Source organism: Homalodisca vitripennis, chromosome 3 (assembly GCF_021130785.1).
Source record: "Homalodisca vitripennis isolate AUS2020 chromosome 3, UT_GWSS_2.1, whole genome shotgun sequence".
In the NCBI taxonomy this organism is placed as follows: Eukaryota; Metazoa; Arthropoda; class Insecta; order Hemiptera; family Cicadellidae; genus Homalodisca; species Homalodisca vitripennis.
Genome location: NC_060209.1, coordinates 166,448,981 through 166,472,102, shown reverse-complemented (window position 1 = coordinate 166,472,102; position 23,122 = coordinate 166,448,981). Strand labels below are relative to the sequence as shown.

At 34.1% G+C, this 23,122-nt stretch overlaps 1 protein-coding gene across 1 annotated transcript in view; it reads left to right on the top strand.

Moving 5' to 3' along the window:
- Positions 1–22,424, top strand: part of LOC124357754 (alpha-L-fucosidase) — a 41,712-nt gene extending 19,288 nt beyond the window's left edge. The window contains exons 7-10 of the mRNA XM_046809787.1: positions 12,776–12,916; positions 18,277–18,442; positions 20,160–20,298; positions 22,027–22,424. Coding sequence (XP_046665743.1) covers positions 12,776–12,916; positions 18,277–18,442; positions 20,160–20,298; positions 22,027–22,203 — 623 coding nt within the window. The 3' untranslated portion in view covers positions 22,204–22,424. The remainder of the gene's footprint in view (positions 1–12,775; positions 12,917–18,276; positions 18,443–20,159; positions 20,299–22,026) is intronic.
- Positions 22,425–23,122: the final 698 nt, after the last annotated feature.

Genomic DNA, 23,122 nt, shown 5'->3' with positions numbered 1-23,122 from the left:
AAAAATTTTGCTATGATAAACTCAACCCGTCATCCGAAAGTTATAAAACATACAGTAATTTTCAGGACCCCAGACCTAACCTGAAGAGAAACCCACCAATGACAGCCAAGACTCGTGGCCCTACAGAGAGTGCTGAGGACTTCTTAAACAACTACCTGAGAGAGCACCAAGTGAAGGCATCCATCTGCAACGATGCAGGGAAAGGCGGCTCAACTGCTGATCTGCCACAGTGTGACAGCCCAAGCAGCATTGTTGATGCATCAACACTACCACCCGAAATCTGTGTGCCCCCACAGGCAGGCACAAAAGCCGGCTCTCTCTTGACTGATTTTTTAGATGTAATGGGAGCAAAAAAAGCAAGACACAAAACCATCCAAAAAGGCAGAATCTACCTAAACTCCACACTGAAAATGAAAATGAAGAGCCACCAAAGAACATAAAGAACGGACAAAAACTGAATAAATTGACCATCCTTCATCAAAACATAAGAGGACTAACAAAAAAGGTTAACAGACTTAACCATATCCTCAGTGAAAGATCCCCAAGTCTGCTGATCCTGACGGAGCACGGTCTTAGTCGAGGCGAACTTGAGAATACAAATATCACTGGATACTCGCTCATAACGGAGTATAGCAGAACCAATCACAGGCTGGGAGGTGTCGCCGTTTACTCTGCGGAGTCTCTGATGAGCACTGTTGAAGTCGTTGATGTGTCACAGCACAGCCTGGAGCTCATCTGTGAGGTAGCGATGATCCGAATCAGGGTTAGAAACCACAACATAAACATACTTGGGTTGTACCGCCCCCGGGAGACAACATAGATTCAAGATTCAAGATTTATTTCTGTCATTAAACTTTAACAAGCAATAGACAATGTCAATATAGTAATTCAGTACAGTATCAATGTACCTAGAACACAAATTAATATAGTTGCATAACAATGCCTACATGTCATAACTATTTACATAAATGGTTGATTTGTCGGAAATTTAAAACAACATTTACAATAAAAACATCTAACTGGTTTAAAACACTAAAATATAGATCAGGCATACATGAAACATTTACAGTACAATAAAATAGACATTTTAAACAACACATCAATAAAACAAGGTAGCCTACAGAAAAAAATGGGCTAGCCCGAACTAAAAGCAGTAATGAATTCCCTAGATGGTAACTCAAAAAATTCCTTAATATCATAAAATGGCCTAACCACTAGGAAATTGTACACGGAAGACCGAAATTTGCAAAGGCTTACTTGATGAACACAAGGTGGTAACTTATTGAACATTTTAAGACTGACACTATCAAGCCAATTTTTTGTTAGACTTAGCCTACAGAAGGGTTCTTGCAACTGATAGTCATTTCTGGTGTTATGTTGGTGGTTATCACAGATCAGCTTAAAACTATCAAAACTTTTCCTTAACTTTACTAAGACATACATATATATATATATATATATATATATATATATATATATACATTTACTACAGTTAAAATTCCCTCAGCAATAAAAAAAGGTTTACAATGAGCATTTAATGACGCCCTTCTCATAATTCTGATTGCTTTTTTTTGTAGTAACAATACACTTTTTAGATGGTGACTTCCACCCCAAACACTTATCCCATACAACAGAATGCTATGGAAAAAAGCAAAATAAGCATTTTTTAATAGTGGCTCTGGTAACTTATTTCTTAAGTTTCTTAATAAGTAGATTACTCTATTTAGTCTAGCACAAACCTTTTGGATGTGTGCACTCCAGTTTAGACAAGGGTCGAGTACGAAGCCAAGGAGATTTACATTACTGTAATTTTCGTGACTGACATGGGCTCTGCTTAGAGTAAAAACTAAGTGTTGTGTTTTAGTTTGGTTCAAAGATAGGCCATTCGCTTTAAATCAATGTATGCTTTCTTCAAGAGCGTTTGACATAAATAGGCTAAGATTGTTTAGATCCTTATTTGGCATACTATAGTACAGTGTAGTATCGTCAGCAAAAACTACAGAATTACAGCTTAAACTAGATGGTAAATCGTTTATCAGGATTAAAAACAGAAAAGGGCCTAGGACCGATCCCTGTGGCACGCCACTTACAACCTTCGCAATATCAGAGAGTGAATTTTGAATATTTACTCTTTGTGTTCGGTTTGCCAAATATGATTCAAACAGTTTGAGCTCCACACCTCTTACTCCATAAAAGTGTAATTTTGAAAGAAGGATGTCGTGCGGCACACAGTCGAAAGCCTTAGAAAGATCGCAAAGGATGGTGTGTGTACTAGCATGATTTTCAAAACTTGTAAGTACAGATCTTATAAGGCCCTCGACCGCGTCAACCGTCGACCTACCTTGTCTAAAACCAAATTGGAATTTAGAAAAAAGTGAATTACTTTCAAAAAACTCACTTACCTGGTGTTTCATTGCTTTTTCAAGGATTTTTGAAAATACGGGTACCATCGAGATGGGCCTATAGCTGCTAGCAGATGACTTGTCACCCTTCTTATATACGGGTACAACTCTAGATTGCTTGAGGGAGTCTGGAAATGTGCCAGCTTTTAAACACTGGTTTATACAAACCGTTAAGGGGTAAACTATAACAGGTAGGACACTTTTTACTAACACTGCACTAATGTCATATATATCTCTACTGTGACTGCTCTTCATGCTATTTACAAATTCCACCACCTGCTCACAAGACACTGTCTTCCACTGGAATTGATCCGTGGCGTCTTGGGTACTGGAGAGGAAATCCATAGCTGTAGTAAGTGATTGTCCGACTTCCTTCGCAATATCAGCCACTGCAGAGATGAAGTACGCATTGAAGTCATCAGCAGAGAGAGAGTGAGTGTCTTTGTGGACAGTCTCTTTTCTTGAAGAATTTATTATTTCCCATGCCTTTTTTACTTTGTTAGGCGCTGCTTTTATTGCTTCTGCATTTGCCTGTATCTCCGCTAGATGTAACGATTTTTTGTATTTTTTCCTAACTGCAGTATACTTATTTTTGGTTTCCTCCACAAGCAGGCGGTAACGGAGGGCCCATTGTAGCTTATGAAACCAGCTTTCCACTTCTCTCTTCATTTTTTGATGTTCGCTAGTATACCAATTTTTGCGATGTAAGGCTGATTTCTTCCTATTTATTTCTTTAATGGGGAAGCATTCATCCATTCCAAAAATAAAGACTTTTATGAATGAATCAAAGGACAAAGGTGGGTTTTCCACTATTCTATTCCAATCTATCATACTGAGGAAATCCATAAATTTGCTGATATTTCCTTGAGTAAAGCTGCGGGATTTAATTTTGTCAGGACCATTTTTATCTCTCTTCTAAACAGTTTGGCTTACACAAGATCCTAGCTGCCAACGCTAAGTGATCTGAGATTGGTTCCTTAACCTCAACAGACACATATTCCCTAGGAAGGTTTGTAATAACATTATCCAAGCATGCAGACCCTCTGGTAGGCGTATTGTTTCCAAAATAACAATTTACGCTTCGTAACATGTTTTGAACTTTAATGTTGCCATGTCGTTTACATTTAGGACATTAATATTTATGTCACCACAAATTAAGATAGGCCACTTCTTGTTTGACATACTTAATATCAACTGTTCAATCGAGTCTAAAAAAACTTCAAAGTCACCATTTGGTATGCGGTATACTGATACAAGTCTTACCCTGCAACTGTTGAAACACAAAGTCACAGCCACCACTTCACAATGACTTTCCACACAGAATTTTTCTACGTTTATCATCTGGAAATCAACGCCATGTTTAATGTAGATTGCAACCCCTCCTCTCAACTTGTTGCTTCTACAATATGCTGCTGCTTGAAAATAACCTCTCGGCTGTGCATAGGCTATGTTCTCAGAGGAACACCAGTGCTCACATACACAGATAGCGATATAGTTTTCATTTTCAAGGATATGTTCTAGTTCAGCCAATTTATCAGCCAGTGACTGTGTATTAATTACATATATGTCATATTTTAATGTCTGGCCACTAATACTAGGCTTATCTACAGATAACGTCACTTTTGGACCTAAGTTCCGCTTTGCATGCAAATGTCCTGTGAGTTTAAAAGCTCTGGTGTGCTATTTAAATTATTCTTTTTAATTTTGTGTTTATAAACAGCAATGTAAAATTTTTTAGGCCAGAACTTAGGATTGTAAATGTCTTCAAATAGGTCTACAGGTACGCCTATTTTAAAAGATGAGTATTCGTCAGGATACTTAGACTGTAATTTTTCAACTACATAGTTTGCCTCTATCTTACCTTGCATAAAAGATTTTACACTTTCACAACTTATTTTTGGAGCCATGCGGGAGACAAACAAAAACTTTTTTCTGTCAGATGAGGTTAGGTTGTCATCAACATCTGACTGACCAATAATAAAATTTTCCCTCTTCTTCCTGGGAAATTGTGTTAAAGAAGGCCTATGTCTAGTTTCTACATTTAAGCTATTTTTTTGCTCTTGATACCGATTTCGTCTCGTTTGAGCTCGTGACTTCACCAACTGGAAAGGAGGTTTACCCAGTGATTCTTTATTGTCTTCGTCCACAAGAGTAGGCATAATTAATTTAGCATCGAATCTTGCCCTAGGCTTACCAGTGTTTAAGTTTGCATCTGGTAAATGGCTTGCATTACAATCAATGCACTTACTAACCTGCTCGACTTTTTGAGGATCCACTGATTTCACTTTCAGAGCATCTGCATATGATTTAAAGTCTTTATCATACCGATTTTGTATCATGTCACTGATAACCTCTGCTTGGGCATTAAGAGCTGATTTTAAGTTAACATTTTCGCCTTGAAGACTGACAAACTGTAAACTAAAGTTTTTATAGTTTTCTGAAAGGTTAAAAATTTGATCAGTAAGTAATTTTAAGTGTTCTGGATTTGTAAGTCCATTGTCATCATTTGCTATTTTCTCATTCACACTACAGCACAAACTTACTTCAGCAGTCGCCGGTAGACGACATCTGTCACATATGTACAAAAAGTTTACCCTTGAGGGTTTTAATTAGTTCATACTCTTCATTCGATATATTTATGCAAGTAATATGATGCCAAGAATCACAGTTTCCAGCACATAAAAGCACTTTGCTATTCTTGGCAACATTTTTATTACACGAACCACACTTTGACTGTTTACTATGTGCCGCCATCTTGATGTGATATGTCAGGCACAACCAGTTGTTATTGTAAATAGAAGCAGCTCTTCTGGGTGACAAAGTCAAGTTATCAGTAGTAGTTTATAGCCAGGTTCAAAGGTGAGCACTGTCTTATCTACAGAGAGAGCCCTTCTTATCTATGACCCATCTAATCTTGATTCCAACAATTATGCCAATATTTTCAGAAACTTTTTGTGAAAAATATAAAACTGTCAGATATTACCTTGCAGCCATTTAAACTATTTACTTGTAACTGTTCCTGGTGTCAAACTGAACACTAAGGTGTAAATTTAGTTTACAATTTCTTTAAAAAACTAGTGAAATTTCTTCATAAATCACAGAGCACAACATGATCACAAACATCACCCATTTGAAGCTTCTCAATATTGCATAGGACCTGCAATGGAAATTTTGTCAAGTATCTTGGAGGAAAACCAGTCTCACAACAGGTACACAATCATTATTGGTGACATCAATATTGATAACCTAAAACAAGATGTAAAAAGTAGAGTCCTCGAACAAGAACTCACCACACACAATATAAGAAGGCTGGCCCTACCCGCAACTCGAGTAACCCCTGAGTCAGCAACATCAATTGACTGCATATGTTCTAACCTCCCACAGACCAACATCAGCGCTGAAGTTTTTCAAACAGGCCTGTCAGACCACACTGCACAGCAGTGCTGGGTGAACATTCAACTTGAAGATAACAGTATAGGGGCCACAGTGAATAGAAATCTATGCACTAGGAACTTGAACCGACTTAAATCACTCCTTGCACAACAGAACTGGGACAGTGTACACCAGAGCACTGATGCAGAGACAGCTTACAACATATTCAATGCAATCCTACAAGCAGCTTTGGAACACACATGCCCTAGAAGAAAATCAAACAACAGATACAGAAAAGCAGACAAGCATATCATGTACTATGATCAAGAAGTTAAAACTCTCAGGGAAGACTTCATCAGAGCGTTGAACAAACATGAAACAACAGGCAACATACGGGACAGAGCAGAGATGATCACCAAAAAGAAAAGTTATGATCTGAAACTGAGAAACCTAAGACAAACTTCAACAGCTGAATTCATCGAACAGTCCGACAATAAATCAAAAGCCTTATGGCAGATAATAAACTCAGAAAGAAGAGGGAAAAAAGAAAGGAATACAAAAATACAGCTGAAAATCAACAATCAAATGACCAGTGATCCAGCAGAGGTGGCTGAACACCTGAACACATTCTTCACCTGGATAGCTGAAACCACTTTTCAACAACACTCGGACTTACCAGAGAAAGTCAATGATGTGATCAACCTACAAACATTAGGAAACACCCATCAAGAGCTCCTTTTGAGTAGAACCACCCCTAAAGAAGTGGAAGATATAATTGACTCCCTAAAATCCAAATCCTCAAGTGGTGTCGATGACTACTCATCAAAGATGGTGAAACACCTCAAACATGAATTGACAGCCCCCCTGGCAGGCATAATAAATAAATCCTTTCAAAATGGTCACTTTCCCTCAGATCTCAAAATAAGCAAAGTATACCCTCTGCACAAAAAAGGAGAAACGACAGAAACCCAAAACTATAGACCGATCTCTTTGATATCGACATTCTCCAAAATAATCGAAGAAATAGCACTGAGAAGACTTATGAGCCACCTCAACCACCAACATCTTGTAACAGAAAGCCAACACGGATTTTTAAGAGGTAGGTCAACGACCTCTGCCATAGTGAGCCTGGTAGAGTTTCTTGTAGAACAAATTGACAAAGGAAATTTTGTCACAGCTGTATTTCTAGACTACAGCAAGGCCTTCGACTGCCTAGGACATGAATTAATCTCAGAAAAACTAGAAGGCCTTGGAGTAAGACATTTGTCAAAAAGCTGGTTCATAAGCTACCTGAAAGGGCGAACGCAGGTCACAGAATTGCAACAAACCAAGAACCGTGTCACGAGCAAGCACCGCTCCAACCCATTGCCAGTAACACGTTGTGTGCCCCAAGGATCCGTCCTGGGACCAGTCTTATTCATACTGCTGACAAACGATTTTGCTAGCTATATTCAGAACCCGAATACAATGACAGTAATGTATGCAGACGACACAACGATATTGCTCAAAAACACCAGTGCAAATGATCTTTACACAGACACAGCAACCGCTCTGAATAAAGCATTTCAATACTGTAAAGCAAATTACCTAGCAGTAAACCCCTCCAAGACATCCCAGATGAATTTCAGCAGGAAGAGAGAAGAAATTCTTGAGACCCCAGGCGTACTGATGGAAAGACATATGAAATTTCTCGGGCTAACCTTGGATGATAAGCTTTCCTGGAATCACCACGTAGACAGCATGTGCACGGATCAGCTCAGGTATTTACGTTGTGCGAAGGATCAAACAAATTGGTGGCCCTCAAGCAGCAAAAACAGCATATTATGCACTAATAGAAGCCCATATCAGATATGGCCTCATTATATGGGGAGGAACATCAGCTGCTAATGTCAGCCGAATACTTATCCTTGAAAAAAAAGCAATAAGGGCTCTTGCAGACCTTGGGCCGCTGGAGTCCTGCCGAAAAGCATTCGAAACACTAGGAATAATGACTGTGGTGGCTCTCTACATACAGGAAGTCATATTGCACGTCGACAGAACAAATGTCCCTACAGGAAGAGACCTCCACTCCTATGATACCCGGCATGCGTCACAATGCATCCTGCCAATACATTGCACATCCCTTAAGGAGAAAACACCAACATATGCTGGCCGAAGACTGAAAAATCTGCTCCCGCCAACCCTGGGAAGCCTGACAGGACTGGAGCTGAAGAAGGAACTTAAGAGGTGGCTGCTTGAGAGACCTGTCTACACTCTTCAAGAATTTATAGAAAACACCAACTGCATCAGGACAACATGAACATTTGAAGCAGAATATTAAGCCTTTAGTTTGAATCACTAATTTTGTACCTTGACTCTATCACATGTCTTGATGATATTGTAATAAAGAATGATTGATTGATTGATTAAATTACACTAAGGCTTTGTTAGCTAAAAAAGATCTAATCAATTTATTTTTAATCAGTTTTTAAATCTCGTTAGGACGAAACTGGTAGTGGACTGGAAAAGGAATTAACATTAACTGTGCTGAAATTCAATTTAGAATCTGATTAGCTTTAAATACTGCTATTAAATGATGCAGTAAGTTAATAAATTTTACGTTGGATTCATTAATGATAGAGCGTACAGTCCCACGTCCTGCTGGAAGGACCTTCCGGAAGTACTTTTGTACGCAGCGTTGCGTCCTGCCAGCAGGACTTAAGGCACTTATGGCGAATGTTTCAACTGTCCTTCCAGCAGGACGCGTCCTTCCGGCAGTACTTTTGGTAACCAGAGCGCATTAGTGGTAGTAATACTTCAGATATGGTGTTGGGCGAACAATAAACTACTGTAAATTTTGTAAAACTGTTTAATATGACTCTTACTGACTAATACAACAACTGCCTTGTAATCTATTTTATAAATGTAAAATAAATGTATAAACATACGAAGTATAAACTTGTTCCGTTACACAACAGAGAGAGAATACATGAATAAATTAAAAGTATAGAATAAGTAGTAAAAATTAAGATCTACCCAAGAAAACTTTATTAAGTATTTCAACTAATTAGTAAAATTCATTATGTATTCATATACTTAGGAAAGATATTGAAAATCTTGGGACTTATTTTCTAATATGTTTAGCTATCTCAAAGAACTAAATTTAAAAAAGTATGATTTCTATCTTGATAGCTACATAGTCATCTTTTTCAATACATATCTAGTTCTTACGACGTAAGGGTATACCATTTTTTATATGGTATTCAAAACAATCTCTGCCAGTTTGTGGGCTACACATGACAGCATTAGGTCTGCATTTCTTGCAAAAGTAGCTTGCTTTCATTTGCTTTCCGTGCACTCTCGAGCAGATTAGACACTTCCTTTGAACTCGCTTCCGTTCGTCTTCTTTAGAAAGGTTAACAAGGACGTGCGAGATTACCTCCACAGGTAAATTCACTTCATCGATTAACAAAGGTTCTGCAGGTCTTGTTTCTGGTGGAAGGCCAAATTGGTTTTTTTATTAATTGCAAGGCTAGTGCCTTAGTGAAGTCTGTGTGAGACTTCTTTTCAAGGGCAGGTCTGTGAAGGCTATATACTAAAAAGGCATTAGTTTCCATAATACCAAATATACAAGCAAACATTCTATGATGCCACTGTTGATTTTGCCACACCGTTTCTAGTGCTAGTCCATCTTGGCGAATGTGGTTATGTATGTCTATGGCAGGAGCTCCCATGAAGTAATCTTCTACTAGTTTTGGACGTGCTACTTCTTTGGTGTAAGGTTTTCCGTCGTCATCATATCTTTTTTTTGTACATGGTTTTCCAGGTAAAGTTGTAGAGCAGGTACCTACAAACGTATGAACCTTACGGTCTCTCCATCCTACACAAATAAGATCTACATTTTCCGAGCTTGCTGTAGCTGATATAAAAGACCCCTTTTCCTTAGGGCACCTCAGGACAGTTTGCTTCAGAGGATAGTTTCTATAGGCGGTTTTAACCATCCCTAAAAAATACAAACCTCTTTCCTTTAACTGAATACTGGTCTTTACAGAAGAAAACCAAGAATCTCCTACAACTATTCGACCAGTTCCATGCCACGGTTCAGTCAATCGTAGCGTTGTTGCAGTTCCGGCACCAAAGTCCTTTTGCCATTTTTTATTTTTCATTTCTTCTTTCCCCTCATTGATTTCCAACCCAATCATGATTCTTGATGTGCTATCACAAATAGTTTTTACTTCACAACCAACTCCTTTAGGTTTCCTTTTAATTTTCATCACAGCAGGCATGCCATTTTCACGGTAGTTGCCTTTCCCGTACCAAGCAAACATGGATTCATCTACAGTTAATTTGAAACCTGGGGAAAAACTCTGCCTCCAATGTGTTACGGACATGTTGATGAGAGGCCTAACTTGATACCACCTATCTCCATTCCTTTTATCTTCAGGCATGGCAAATGCCATTGCCATTAAAATTTCTTCAAAACGATGCAGACCAATCACAAACCTAGAACCAAAAGCTGGAGCAGGAAAGAGGCCGTCGGTTTCCGTAGACCAGTAGTTGCGGCGGATCCCTAACATATTTATACTCATGTCGTACAAAATACCAATTGACTTGAAAAACTCATGTCTCGAAATTGGTTTTCTTCTATCCCTCAAATGAGCATTTGAACAAACTAAAATATGGGTTATATCATCAATGGGGAAAAAAATCAGCCAAAAATCCATTTCATTCAGGGATAGAATTTCTCGATTAGTATTGAGCAAGTGAAAACGAGGTTTGTATTGATGGTCCTTGAATTGATCAATATTTATATGTTTACCAAAGTCCCATTCAGTGTCATTAACTAAAACTAAGTTTGAATTAATATAGATTTCCTCTGCATCTGCAGGTAAATCAATAATATTGTTTGATCCGCTATCAAGGTCTTCATCTTCATCATTAGATTCATCGGATGATGATGACGACGAACTGTTTTCAGCACTGGTCAGTTGAACGGTAGTCTTCCTCCTTTTACTTTTCTGGGCATCATCTGAAACAAATAAATTGTTTCACATGATGCCTTTTTAATAATAAACAAACATTTATACAAACTTTTAATGTGACAAATATTACGAGTTTTACGTGTGCCAAAAGTCCGTCATCTATACTTGTCCCCTTTGAAACTATCCTGGTAATGAATACCGTTACTATTCAAGTACGACCTAAATATACTAAGAAACCCAGTTTTAATTTATCAACTATTATAAATGGTAGAAAGTGAAAAGTTTTCTCTTACATGATAGCGTTGCAGGTGATATGAGCTGGCGGGGTAGGCCTATAGCAGCGCTGGCAGCAGGCGTCACACCGGCAGCGATGACAGCTCGACCATCACTCGAGAACAAGTCTTTTAGCAAACATCTAGTTGTGTTTTTGTCAATGTCCCACAGAACTGTTGCACAACTACACGTCACTTTAATTACATTACCATTACACTTAGTGGTATCATAACTACTACCAAATAACGAGCGACTCCATGCATTTCCACTATTTGGAGTATCAAAATAAGTAGCGAAAACATACACACAGTCACCCTTTCCTATAATCGCCGCCATTTCTGAACGGTCAGAGCTACCAACTTCAGACTTGTATGCGCTAATTAGTTACATTTCCCTCTTTCTAATGGGACCAAGAACGGTCCTGCCAGCAGGACTTTTCGTCCTCGTGTAAGCAGTTGAATTACGTCCTCAAATGAGAACGTAACGTCCTGCCGGCAGTGCCTTGTACGCTCTATCATTAATAAATAAATTAGTAGTTCGTAGATTTATTCAAACCAGTATTTTATCATATATTTTAGTCTCTTTGCAATGATTGTTTGGCGTTGGAGGTTTTTTAACGTGTTAAAGTCAACATAGCTACTGATAGCAGAGTATGAATTGTTTTATAAATTTTTACAGCTTTTAAGCTTCAGTAACCTAACCTGAAAATTTCGTAACCAGGGTAAGTCTGCAGAAGCAGGGATAGATCCAGATGATGCGATATTTTGGACATTTACGTCAATAATAATATGAGTAAACTGATCAAACAGTTAAAAAGCAAATCATTGTAAAACAATACTAGATTAGAGAAGCGTTTCATTATTTTCCTTATCATATATAATGTTATATTTTATTGTGGTTTTATTTCCCTTTTAATCTCTCCTAACAGATTTTTCATTAACGTCAACTTTTGTTAGTTCAGATCAGATTTTTATATAACGGTTTGTTTACATTTCGGTAAAGCTGTCTACTTTGAAAGCATGTTGAATACACATGTAGTCCGCAAAAGAAGTAGTCATTTCAACAAAGAATGATAGTAACCTTTCACTAGCATGTCTGGATACCCACTGAACTGTTTTAATTATTTTTATTACTCTAATTCACACTTTTACATGGTAATAATCAAATTTTATTTATACAGAATTAAATGCAGCACCATATGATGTAGTAGTACATACATTGTAGTAGCATATCTCGCTAAAGTTTATGTATTATTTTAATTTGTTTTTAAGAAAATCCATAAATACTATTACTTATGTTGTGCATTTTGTTTTGAATGCTCTTAATTTCTTTTTCACTGTATTTTTACAACACACAAACTTGAATGAATGATGATAATTATATCTTGTTTATAATTGGCAGATAACATTAATTTTTCAATTAGGTAACAGAAAATCTCTTTAATGTATAAATCTTTGACTTTGGTCCTATATGTTTTTAGAAGTGTAGCATATTGTTCTACGGTAAATTGTGTTACATTAACTTGTAGTAAATTAAATTACATTCAGCTCTCAGTATTTCTTTTATTTTTGTGAAAAAATGTTTGAGTGTCACACAGTAAATTGTGGAAATAATGATCCTCAATGACTCATATCTATTATTTGTTGTTATTCTTGTATCCACCTATTTTATTTTGCAGTGTTGAAAGTAAAATACATTGTCATTATCTTATAGTTAGAATTAAAATGAGAAAATAGATTTGAACTAATTCAGAGTTTTACTTTTTAGGAGTTCTCCAAAAAAAGAAGTGGGAGAATGCAATGTCAATTGATAGCAAATCCTGGGGCTACAGAAGAACTGCATCTTTAGCAGATTACCTTTCGATATATGAAATCCTTACAAACTTGACTGTTACTGTTAGTTGTGGTGGTAAGTTTTGTACTTTTGTTTTGAAAATAATTATTAAAACAATAGTTGATCCGGCCACTACTGGCTTCAATTGGCTTCGAATTATGCATTATTATGTTAAATTCAAGTACAATAAATAATATCAAAATTTTGTATTGCTTATATATATATAAATTTACTTTCGTTTGTACTGTTTTCTTTTATATTTTATACAATTTTTGCACCTGAAGACGGTTTTCACCGAAATATAGTGCCAATGTTTTAAAAACAATTTGTTTTAATTGTAAAGTAATTCACTACAAATAATATATATATATATATATATATATATATATATAGAGTGTGCCCACAAATTCATGTCATATTATTAAATTACTTTATTTATAGAAGTATTTACAGTAAAATAATAAGATAAACATATGATTAAAGAGTACTTTAAGCAGTTTTAAATAAGTTTATATGAACTCGACCATGAATAGACCTGCAGAAGTACAAGCCAACTTTCATCTCCTCCCAAACCTTCATCAGGATTTCTGGGGTAAATGATCGCTGCTCGGATTAGTTTCTTTAAGCGTCAATATTTTGAATAAGTTTCTTATATAAACTTAACTTTTAACACAGATCCATAAATTTAAATCTAATGAGATAATGTCAAGTGAACGTGATGGGCAAGTCTTCCACTCACTTTGACCTTTCCAACTTCCAAGCAATTTCTCATTAAAAAAATCACAAACAATTTTTTTATAGTGGGAAGGTGTTCCATCGTATTAAAAAATCTAACCCCCATTTCATGAATATAGTGTTCTAACATATCAAAATAGATAAATCTGTTGATAGTGTTTTCAGCATAGTAAAATGGACTAAAAACATAGTCTAGGGGCAAAGCACACCAAATGTATATTTTAAGTAAATCACGCTGATGTTACAAAAACGTAACCAGACATTACTAGATGTCAACAGTTGTTAACTAAGTCAATGAAAACAAAACTTTATGAACAGCAGTTTTAATTTAAACCTATTTCACGGACCTGTGATAAATAACTATTAAAAGTGTAACATGACTTTATGGGCACACTATATGAATTAAATTTTATTAATCAGGTATGGTTATTAATAAAAAGGTTGATCCTTACTCCAAACAACTACTCCTAGCAGTTACCCACGGCTAAATCTGCAATTTCGTAGGCTTTGCATGTGTCTGAGCATTTCTCGTTCGAGTGAATTATATTTCCTTCACCAATATTCAAGAAAATCTGTCGTGTAAGTATAAAATGTATATTCCTTTCCTTGAAATTCCTTTTAAAAACAAGATGTAGCCACTGGTCTGAACAGAAAGTGTTATCCCTATTAGGCAGCCATTCCTAATATACTTGTGGATGCTTTGGATGCTTATGATTTTGATTCTCCATACTCAGCTCCTTTATTAGACATTACTAGTAGACTTGATTAGTCACTAGTAGAAAAGATAATTAGACTTTAAATTATATCATAAATGGGATTTGTTTGATACAGTTCTACTTCAGTCCTTCCCTCTTGCTTAAAATTCAATATTTTCTTAGGTGAATAGTAGCACAGAAATTTTCTTTTAACTTATCTTAAATTTGGTATTTTAATTTTTTTGAACGATATATTAAAGTTATTATGACAGCTTTTTAATAATCAAGATTTGAAGAGTTGGTGCTCACACCACACAATGCTCCTATAACTTTTGGTAGCAAACATGTTAAAGAAATGTTCTTGTTCCTTGCTCTATTTTATCAATGCCTTTATTATGATACAAAATTTGACTTACCTATGCTTACTTTCATAATTTTCCACAGACTTCAATTGCAGCTGAGTAAGTGAAAAACATAATGGAAGATCTAAAGCAGATATGTGAATGTTTTATTTCATAAGTGAATATTCAGTTTAAAATAGTAGTAGTTTTCTAAATACTACTACTGAAGACTGTTAAAAAATTATGTCCTTTTTTCATCATTTCTTTATATTTATCAATTACAGAAGTAGATTTAATTTACAATATAGCTGTAGATAACATGTCAATTCAATTCAATTCTCAATTCTTTATTCAGTTTGTACATACATACAAGAATAGTGTCATATATGTAGAATAGTACATAAATTATGTATTTAACCCTAAACTACAATTTAGTTAGCCTATTTTAAATCAAATAAATAAAAAATGACATTTCTGAGTTAAGATTATACTAAGTCCTATTATTTTACCAAAAAGCATCTCAAAATATAAATATTTTATTGGGATTTAGGAAAAAAAACTCTTCCAATGAGTAGCAGGGGCGTTGCAGCAAATATTTCTTTAAAAAACACCGGAAGCCCTTTTCATAGATTTTGCTCTTTATATTTGTCGGCAGGTGATTTAAAAATTTAATGCCCATATAAGTGGCTTTCTTTTTGTAGAAACTAAGTTTGTGTTGGGGTAAATCTAGGTTGTTTCGGTGTCTAGTGTGATAAGAATGAATATTACTCCGCGTATCTAGTTTGTCAAGATTACTTCCTACACACATAATGCACTCTAAAATGTATTGATCATATATTGTTGGGATTTCTAAAGTGGAAAATTTTTTCTTTTACCGAGATTCTCTCTTCTAAATTTTAGAATTGTTCTTAGTGCTTTTTTTTGAAGTATCAAAATTGTGTCTAGGTTTTTTTTTTAGATGTTCCACCATAAATGGCCAACCCGTAAGCTAAATGAGAATGCACGTGTGCATAGTAGATTGACTTTAATGTCTCAGTGCTACACAGTAAAGACATGCGCCTCAAGATGTAGAGCCCTGATGAAATTTTGCTCGCTAAATATTTTATGTGACCATCCCAGCTAAGATTATTGTCCACATTAAGTCCTAGAGAATTTGATACTATTAATTTTTTTCAATTTTAGTTTGTTTAACTGAAATTGGTATTTCTAAAAATATCTTTACTTTGTACAGTGGAAAATATCATTTGATTAGTCTTGCAGCCATTTAAAAATAGACTATTTCTTTGAAAATAAGTTTGAATGGTTTTTAATTGTTCTTTACAGGCTATTTCCAGATTTTCATAAGTTTTAGCAGTCACAATTAAGTTAGAATCATCAGCATATAAGATCAAATTACTTTTTGTACCATTAATGGTTGTTTAAGATTGAGGGCATTCCTTGGATGTAGCATAAAAAACAGCAATGGTCCCAAAATAGAACCCTGAGGTACTCCATGCTTGATTTTTAGTGTGCTAGATTTATGTTTTACTACTAGAGTATTTTGTTTTGACGTAATCTCAACATACTGGGATCTGTCCGAGAGGTATGATCTAAACCAGTTTAGAGAAAGGTTTGATAAACCCATGACTTTAAGTTTGTCAAGAAGGACTTGGTGAGAAATACTGTCAAATGCTTTTGACAGGTCCATGAAAACCCCCTATGGACTTGTCCCCCTTGTCTATAGAATCTATTATAGTTTCCGTAAATTCTAGCAGAGCTGAAGTAATGGATTTACCTTACTCGGAATCCATGCTGCTGCCTATCAAATAAATCATTGTTTTTTAGATGATCTATAATCGACTGTACATAACTCGCTCATAAATTTTTGACAAAGAAGGTAAAACCGATACCGGACGATAATTATTCATTTTAAATTTTTCTCCCTTCTTAAAAATTGGTATTACTCTAGACACTTTTAAAACTTCAGGGAAATTTCCAGTTATAAGCGACGAGTTAATTAAATGAACTAAAGGCTTCAACAAGGACTTAACCAACATACTTAATTAGTTTCAGCGGAACTTCGTCATGGCCCCGACGATGATTTATTTTTTTAATGATGAAATAATTCTATCTAATTCCTTTTCATCTACGGATTACACCGAAAAGGGTTTTGTATAAGATTTTGATCTAGAAACATTTGCACCTGAATGATTGCGGACTGTGGTTCCTTAGCTGTATTTTTTGGATTTAAATCTCCTATTACATCTATGAAATAGTTATTGAAACAATTTGAGATGCTTAAAGGGTCTGATTATTATTACATCATTATCATTTTTTATACAATTTATAGAACCCTTTAGGACATTAGAACTTTTTCCAATCTCTTTATTTATAATTTGCCATGTTTTTTCTTACTGATATTATCTGAGTTTCTAATTTGTCTGTCATAAAAGGTTTTTTTTGCATTAAAACTAGCTTAGTTTTGTAATCTTTGGTTTTCATTTACAATATTTCATGAAATCTTCACTACCACTACGTTTAGCTTGTTTTGTAAGCTCAACAATATCCTTCTGTTCCATAATCAATTTGTCACTAATCCAGCTGCATTTACTTTTACCAAGATATTTTTTTACTTTTTTTTTAGGAAAAATTAAGTTAAAGTTGTATTGAAAAATACTGTTAAATACCTCAAACTTTTTATCTACATCAGCTAAATACATTGTCAACCAATTTTCATTGGACAAGACATTCTTAAAAACACTCATATTATTTTTCGAAAAGTCCCTAAACTCTACATATTCAAATTTTTTTTCAAGACCATTCACAACTGGTAGATTGAGTTCAAAAATTTGTCCATCATGATCTGACAGTGCAGTTACAATACCAGTCACCTGTGTTAGAGACTTATCAAAATTTGTAACAATATTATCTATAGCAGTAGATGAATTTGAAGTAACTCTTGTTGGAAAATCTACTAAGTAATAAAAATTATGCCTTTTAAGAATATTCTTAAAATTTTTGAATTTCAGATGAAGTGTTTTAGAACATTGAGATTAAAATCTCCGGCTATTACACTGTTTTTTACATCCTTAAGACCAGCTAAGGTTTCAAATAATTTGTCTAACCTATTTAAAATTCGAGAGTTTGTAACTGTGGCTTCCTGTAAATTCCCACTAGAACAAAAGATATTTTATTTATTTTATATTTAGCCACACAACATTCAAAAAGTTTATCTTCTGTCAACTCTTCAATCTTTTCAAGTCTAAGAGCCTTTGAATTTAAACTCCTCTCCGACAGGATGACCACCCCGCCTCCAGTGGTGGTGGTACGACTGTACTCAGATGTAATAGAAAAGCTTTCCAGATAAAATGTTTGTAATTCATTCGGTTTCATATTGTGCTCGGTCAATACAATTAATATTCGGTTTAATTAGATCTAAAATGATATCTAATGATTCTTTTCGCGATTCGAGGTGCTGAATGTTTTGGTGAAAAAAATTGAAAGAATATTTGTAGATTTATGCTCAGATTTACTTTTTAATGAAACATTTTGAAAGTCTAAATTGGACTTCTTTGAGCTATCAGTGGGGAGTTTAAATCCAGAGTTTGGTGTGGTGTAAAGTTACATGTCATGTAATGAAATGTTTAAAGATTAAAATTAAAATTAACACTCCATTTGTTTTTAGGAAATGTACTATTGAATGTGGGACCAACCAAAGATGGAATAATTACTCCTATTTTTGAGGAAAGGCTGACCCAACTGGGGACTTGGATGAAAGTTAACGGAGAAGCTATTTACAAATCCAGACCATGGACTGTTTGCCAGAACGACTCTATGACATCTGGGGTCTGGTGAGAGCCAGTTCACTATGTATAACAAAGTTAATTTTCATACTTTGATGGTATCTCACGTTAGAATAGGTTAGGTTAGGTCTTTTTAAGAAGTGATCATAAGTCCAAAAACAGTATATATCGAGATGTCCCATTAATGTCAACATTTTTGTTGTGTTGGTATGGCTTGCTATGACCAGTTGCATCTTTGTATTATAAGACAAATAACAAATACTGGGAACAAATTGTAAAACATGTCTTATAATATTAGGCCTACTTCTCTTATTTCAAAGGAATAAGCTGTGCATGCAGTACATACAGTTCTTCTACACTAGATCACCTGGGGTTAAAGAGGTGCTATAGTGCTATAGCGTCTACGTCGTAGACGCTGCTTTTATGTCGAAAAGTGCTAGCGTCTACGTCGTAGACGCAGCGTATTTTTATATATATTGGTTCAGTTTATGCAAGTTACTGGCTGCAAACGATGACAGTTCATCCAAAAGCCATAGAGTAACGATATTTGTATATTTATTTGCCGACGACCAGCTGTTTATACGTCATTGGCGTGAAATAAAAAGGTCAGTTCGGATGTTTACGTTGCGAGCGAACTAACGCTGTGCTTTGTTTACTCTGTTTTATCTTATTTTATCCATTAAATTGTGTTATAATTGTGAAATACTACTTCATTAGTATTCCAAATCATTGCATTACTTCATTTTTCATTTGTGTTTTCCGTGTGTGTGTGTTATATTTTACTAAGTTACAATGTTTAATAAGAACATTGCAGGTTATGATTAGTTACTTCACCTTTTTTATAGTTTTATTACTGAATAAAACAATTATTAAGGTAAAAAAAGTGTTAACTGTGTTTGAATTTCTTCTCTTATAAATAATAATAAAGTTAGTAAAACATTTATGCTAATAATAGTAAGTGTATTACTTTTTTTTCTTGAGCATTTCAAACATTAGGCCTATATGTAGGGCAAAATTTGGCGCGGACAAGTTATTATATTTTTAATCCACACTTCTTATTTATTGTGTAAAAATAAAATCAAATATATGTAATTTGTTTAGTTTAGTTTTAGTTGCTCTTTCCGATGGTAGCCTCAGAAAAATAATATAAGATTGTTTACATAATAAAATTGTATGCCAAAGTAAAAAAGAATTATAAAAAAACATTTATATTATAAAGAAAAATTTTTTATAACAATCCAAATAAGTACAAATGTATGTTTTTGTATTTATTTCGGTTTATTGTTTAATTATCTTCAATACAAAAAAAAATTTAATAAGATGTGACCTCAAATAAGGAAATAGTAAAGAATTTACTAAAACTCTGCATATATGCACTAAAATGCATAGCACTCTTGGGTATGGCAATGTGCCAGACCCCTTAGCACTAAAAGGGTTAAGGGGATGATTTCACTAGTTATAAAACTATTGAATCTGTGCTAATTCATGGGCGGATGTATGCAGGAGATGCACTGCATCTTTAAATGTTTTATATTAAATTTTGCAATAATATATGAGAGAGACATGCATGTAAAACAACCAGTACTAAGGTAATTATATGACTTACCTTAATCAATACTGAGTGCACATATAGCGCGTTTCTGTGAAGTATAAAGAATTTTTGCTGAATAAAATAAATTAAAATTAGTCGGCTTAAAGTTAAATTACGTACTTTTGATGTGTACATTTCAAACACGTCAAGTTTTTACATGACTTTTTTCCACAGGTACACAACAAATAAGAAAATGACTGTTCTATACGCCACGTTTTCCCCTTGGCCAAATGACAATTTTATTAAATTGGGCTGTCCAAAATTTACATTTAGCACAAGGGTCCAGTTATTAGGACATTCTGAGTACTTGGAAGTAAGTATTTAGTATAATATATCTTATACCAATTAGTTATTTTTAATAAGAAATAGGGAACTATCTCCAGTAAAAATTAAAATGTATAATTTGGAACAGAAGACCTCATTAAATTGAATTAGACAAATTTCATAATATTAAAAACAAATTAAGTTTTTGATTAAATAGTTCACACATTTAAACCTGTATTATTAAAAAGACAACAAATTATCCTAGATCTGTCATATTGACACTCACATGTTGCTGGTTACAGTACCAGGATCTGTGGCATCAACACGTGTTGTGTTGGTGATGTTTTTTCATAATATTAATTATAATATTATTTTCAGAATGGAAAGTCCATTTATTTTGGTACTAAATCAACTAAAAAGTTCCATAACATAACAAGATTTTTTCACTTACCTGGATGCCTTACATTTATAGTTAATAGAGTAGAATGAAAAAAAAAAGATTTTTTTTTGTGTTAAAGTTTTACTGCTAAGCAGTAACACTTTTGCGTTGTTTTGGTTGGTTATAGTGTCAGCTGTTATGTTTCAGTAAATAACCAACATCAACACTGCAAAGTAAGATTCTCCTTCTTTCTATTCATGCGAAAATATTTATAATGGCTTATGCTAGTGATTTTATAACAATTATCTTGCTAGCAATTACAACTTGTAGCATCCATCAATACATGAAAACGGTGATTAGTTGAAGATTCAGAAAGGTTTTAAATGCAATTCTTATTGCATGATCAAATGAGCAAAGTTCAAATATGATTATCCCAATCGGTAATAGTTAATAATGAGCCAATAAATAAAGTCCAAATTTACTATCTCACTAGTTAGGATTGGTTAAATAAATATATTAATTGTTCAAATTCTTAAACTTAACACAAATTTGTTTGTATTCAAATTAAATTACTTCAGGAGTATAAATAAACAAATACAAATATTTAAAACTGTAAATTAAAGAGCTTCCTTGAAAATTAAGGCTATTTGAAAATGTTATCATGCTGTAGAAAAATTTCAAATAATTATTTAAAATAGATTTTGTGCCAGAAGTTGCTCACACAATACACTAAAGTGGTGTCTTGGCTTTAATATATATACTTTCTTTCACTCCACCTATTCCTCTGATAAAAATTGAATTGTCCTTCTTCTTTAAACATTGCTAGTACATGTCTCTAGCATTTCTTAAACATTTCATTACTGTCTCGACCTATCCGAGTTAATGCCTTCAACGTAAAATATTTTTCAGTAAAAACTATATGCAACATAATGGTGTCATGGCATCTTTTGATGTGTGTTGCAAAAAATAATACTACTTTAGCATTTTTAATTTTACATAATAATTCTTTTTAGTGGATTTATTTTTTTTTTTTAATGTAATTTACTATTGTTTTAATTGATTAGAATCATTGTCATCTGATTAGTAAAAGCAGACAGTACAGCCGAATATTATTATTCAATGTAGAAACATTAACAGTTAAAAGTAAATACTAATTATAATAAATTATTCACAATTATTTTTAAAATGATACAACTTTGTTTTAGGATGATTTTATTTTATTAAAACTTATACTTTATTGTTTGAGCTTACAAAAATAAACAGGAATACATCTATATAAGATTTGGAATTAGATTCAACCATTACAAATAACAAATTTTAATTAACGAGAATGTAAGAAATCATGTTAATTATTTAAAAGTAAACATACTATGATATTAATTTGGTTCTTTATTTCAGTACCTGAACTCCAAGCCATTTGTGGAGGTAAAACTTCCAAACAAGGCAAACATCACCAGTGAGTGGGTGTGGACTTTGAAGATAACTGGTGCAAAGAATCTGAACAAATACTACGAATACACAAGCGAGAAGAGTTTCCAAGATGAAATTTCCGTGACAAAAGCTGTAGATCTGTAAAGTCTTTGCATAGCTATAAATTTTCTGGATATGAGAGTTATTTAACTAGTTGTGCTTAATATAGTAATTAATCCTATTAAAACTTAGTAAAAAAACTAAAGAAGCTTTGAAAGTGAAACATTAATTTTTTATATAATTTCGTAGGTGTTTTAGTAAAAGATTTTCTGATTGAATGCTACAAAATTGTTTTGAATAAAAATAAATAATTATTTTTAATAACAGTTCTATTAGTATTTCCTGATGTACAACCAAATGAACAAATATTTTTTTTAAGCTTTTGGATCTCTCAACAAAGAACTCTTCCACCTGACCATTTTAATAATAGATGGTGATACAATATACATATAATGTCCTACAAAAATTTCACATAGATCTTTTAATCTTCTATATATATATATAAATGAATGTTTGAGTGTTTGTCCTTTATAGACTCAGAAACTATTTGACCGATCATTATGAAAATTTGTATGTATATGTATTTTTCCACGTAGAAGGTTTATATGCTATGCCCATTGATGTAACTCACCACCAGGAGGCGCTGCAAAATATACAAGTTATCAAAGCGCCTGCACATTGTAAACTACAATTACGAGATAGTTGTGTATAATAACCACACACTATGTGAAGGCGCTAAGTTTTTATGGATATTTGTCTTTCAAATGAATTTCTGTTTGGCCTTATAGCTTAAATGTTAGACCACTTTATTATTAAGTACATGTACGTGTACAATGGCTATAAACATACACTTTTGGCAGATTTTCTTGATAGTGTCAACAAGGTAAACTCTACATCGGCGTTGACAATATAATTCACTTGAACCAGAAGTCCTCATACACGAGCAAAGCTTACAAAAAGCGTGCGAAGCCGCGGGGAACAGCTAGTGTTTGATAAAAATTTGTTCATTTCTGTAATACTTCAA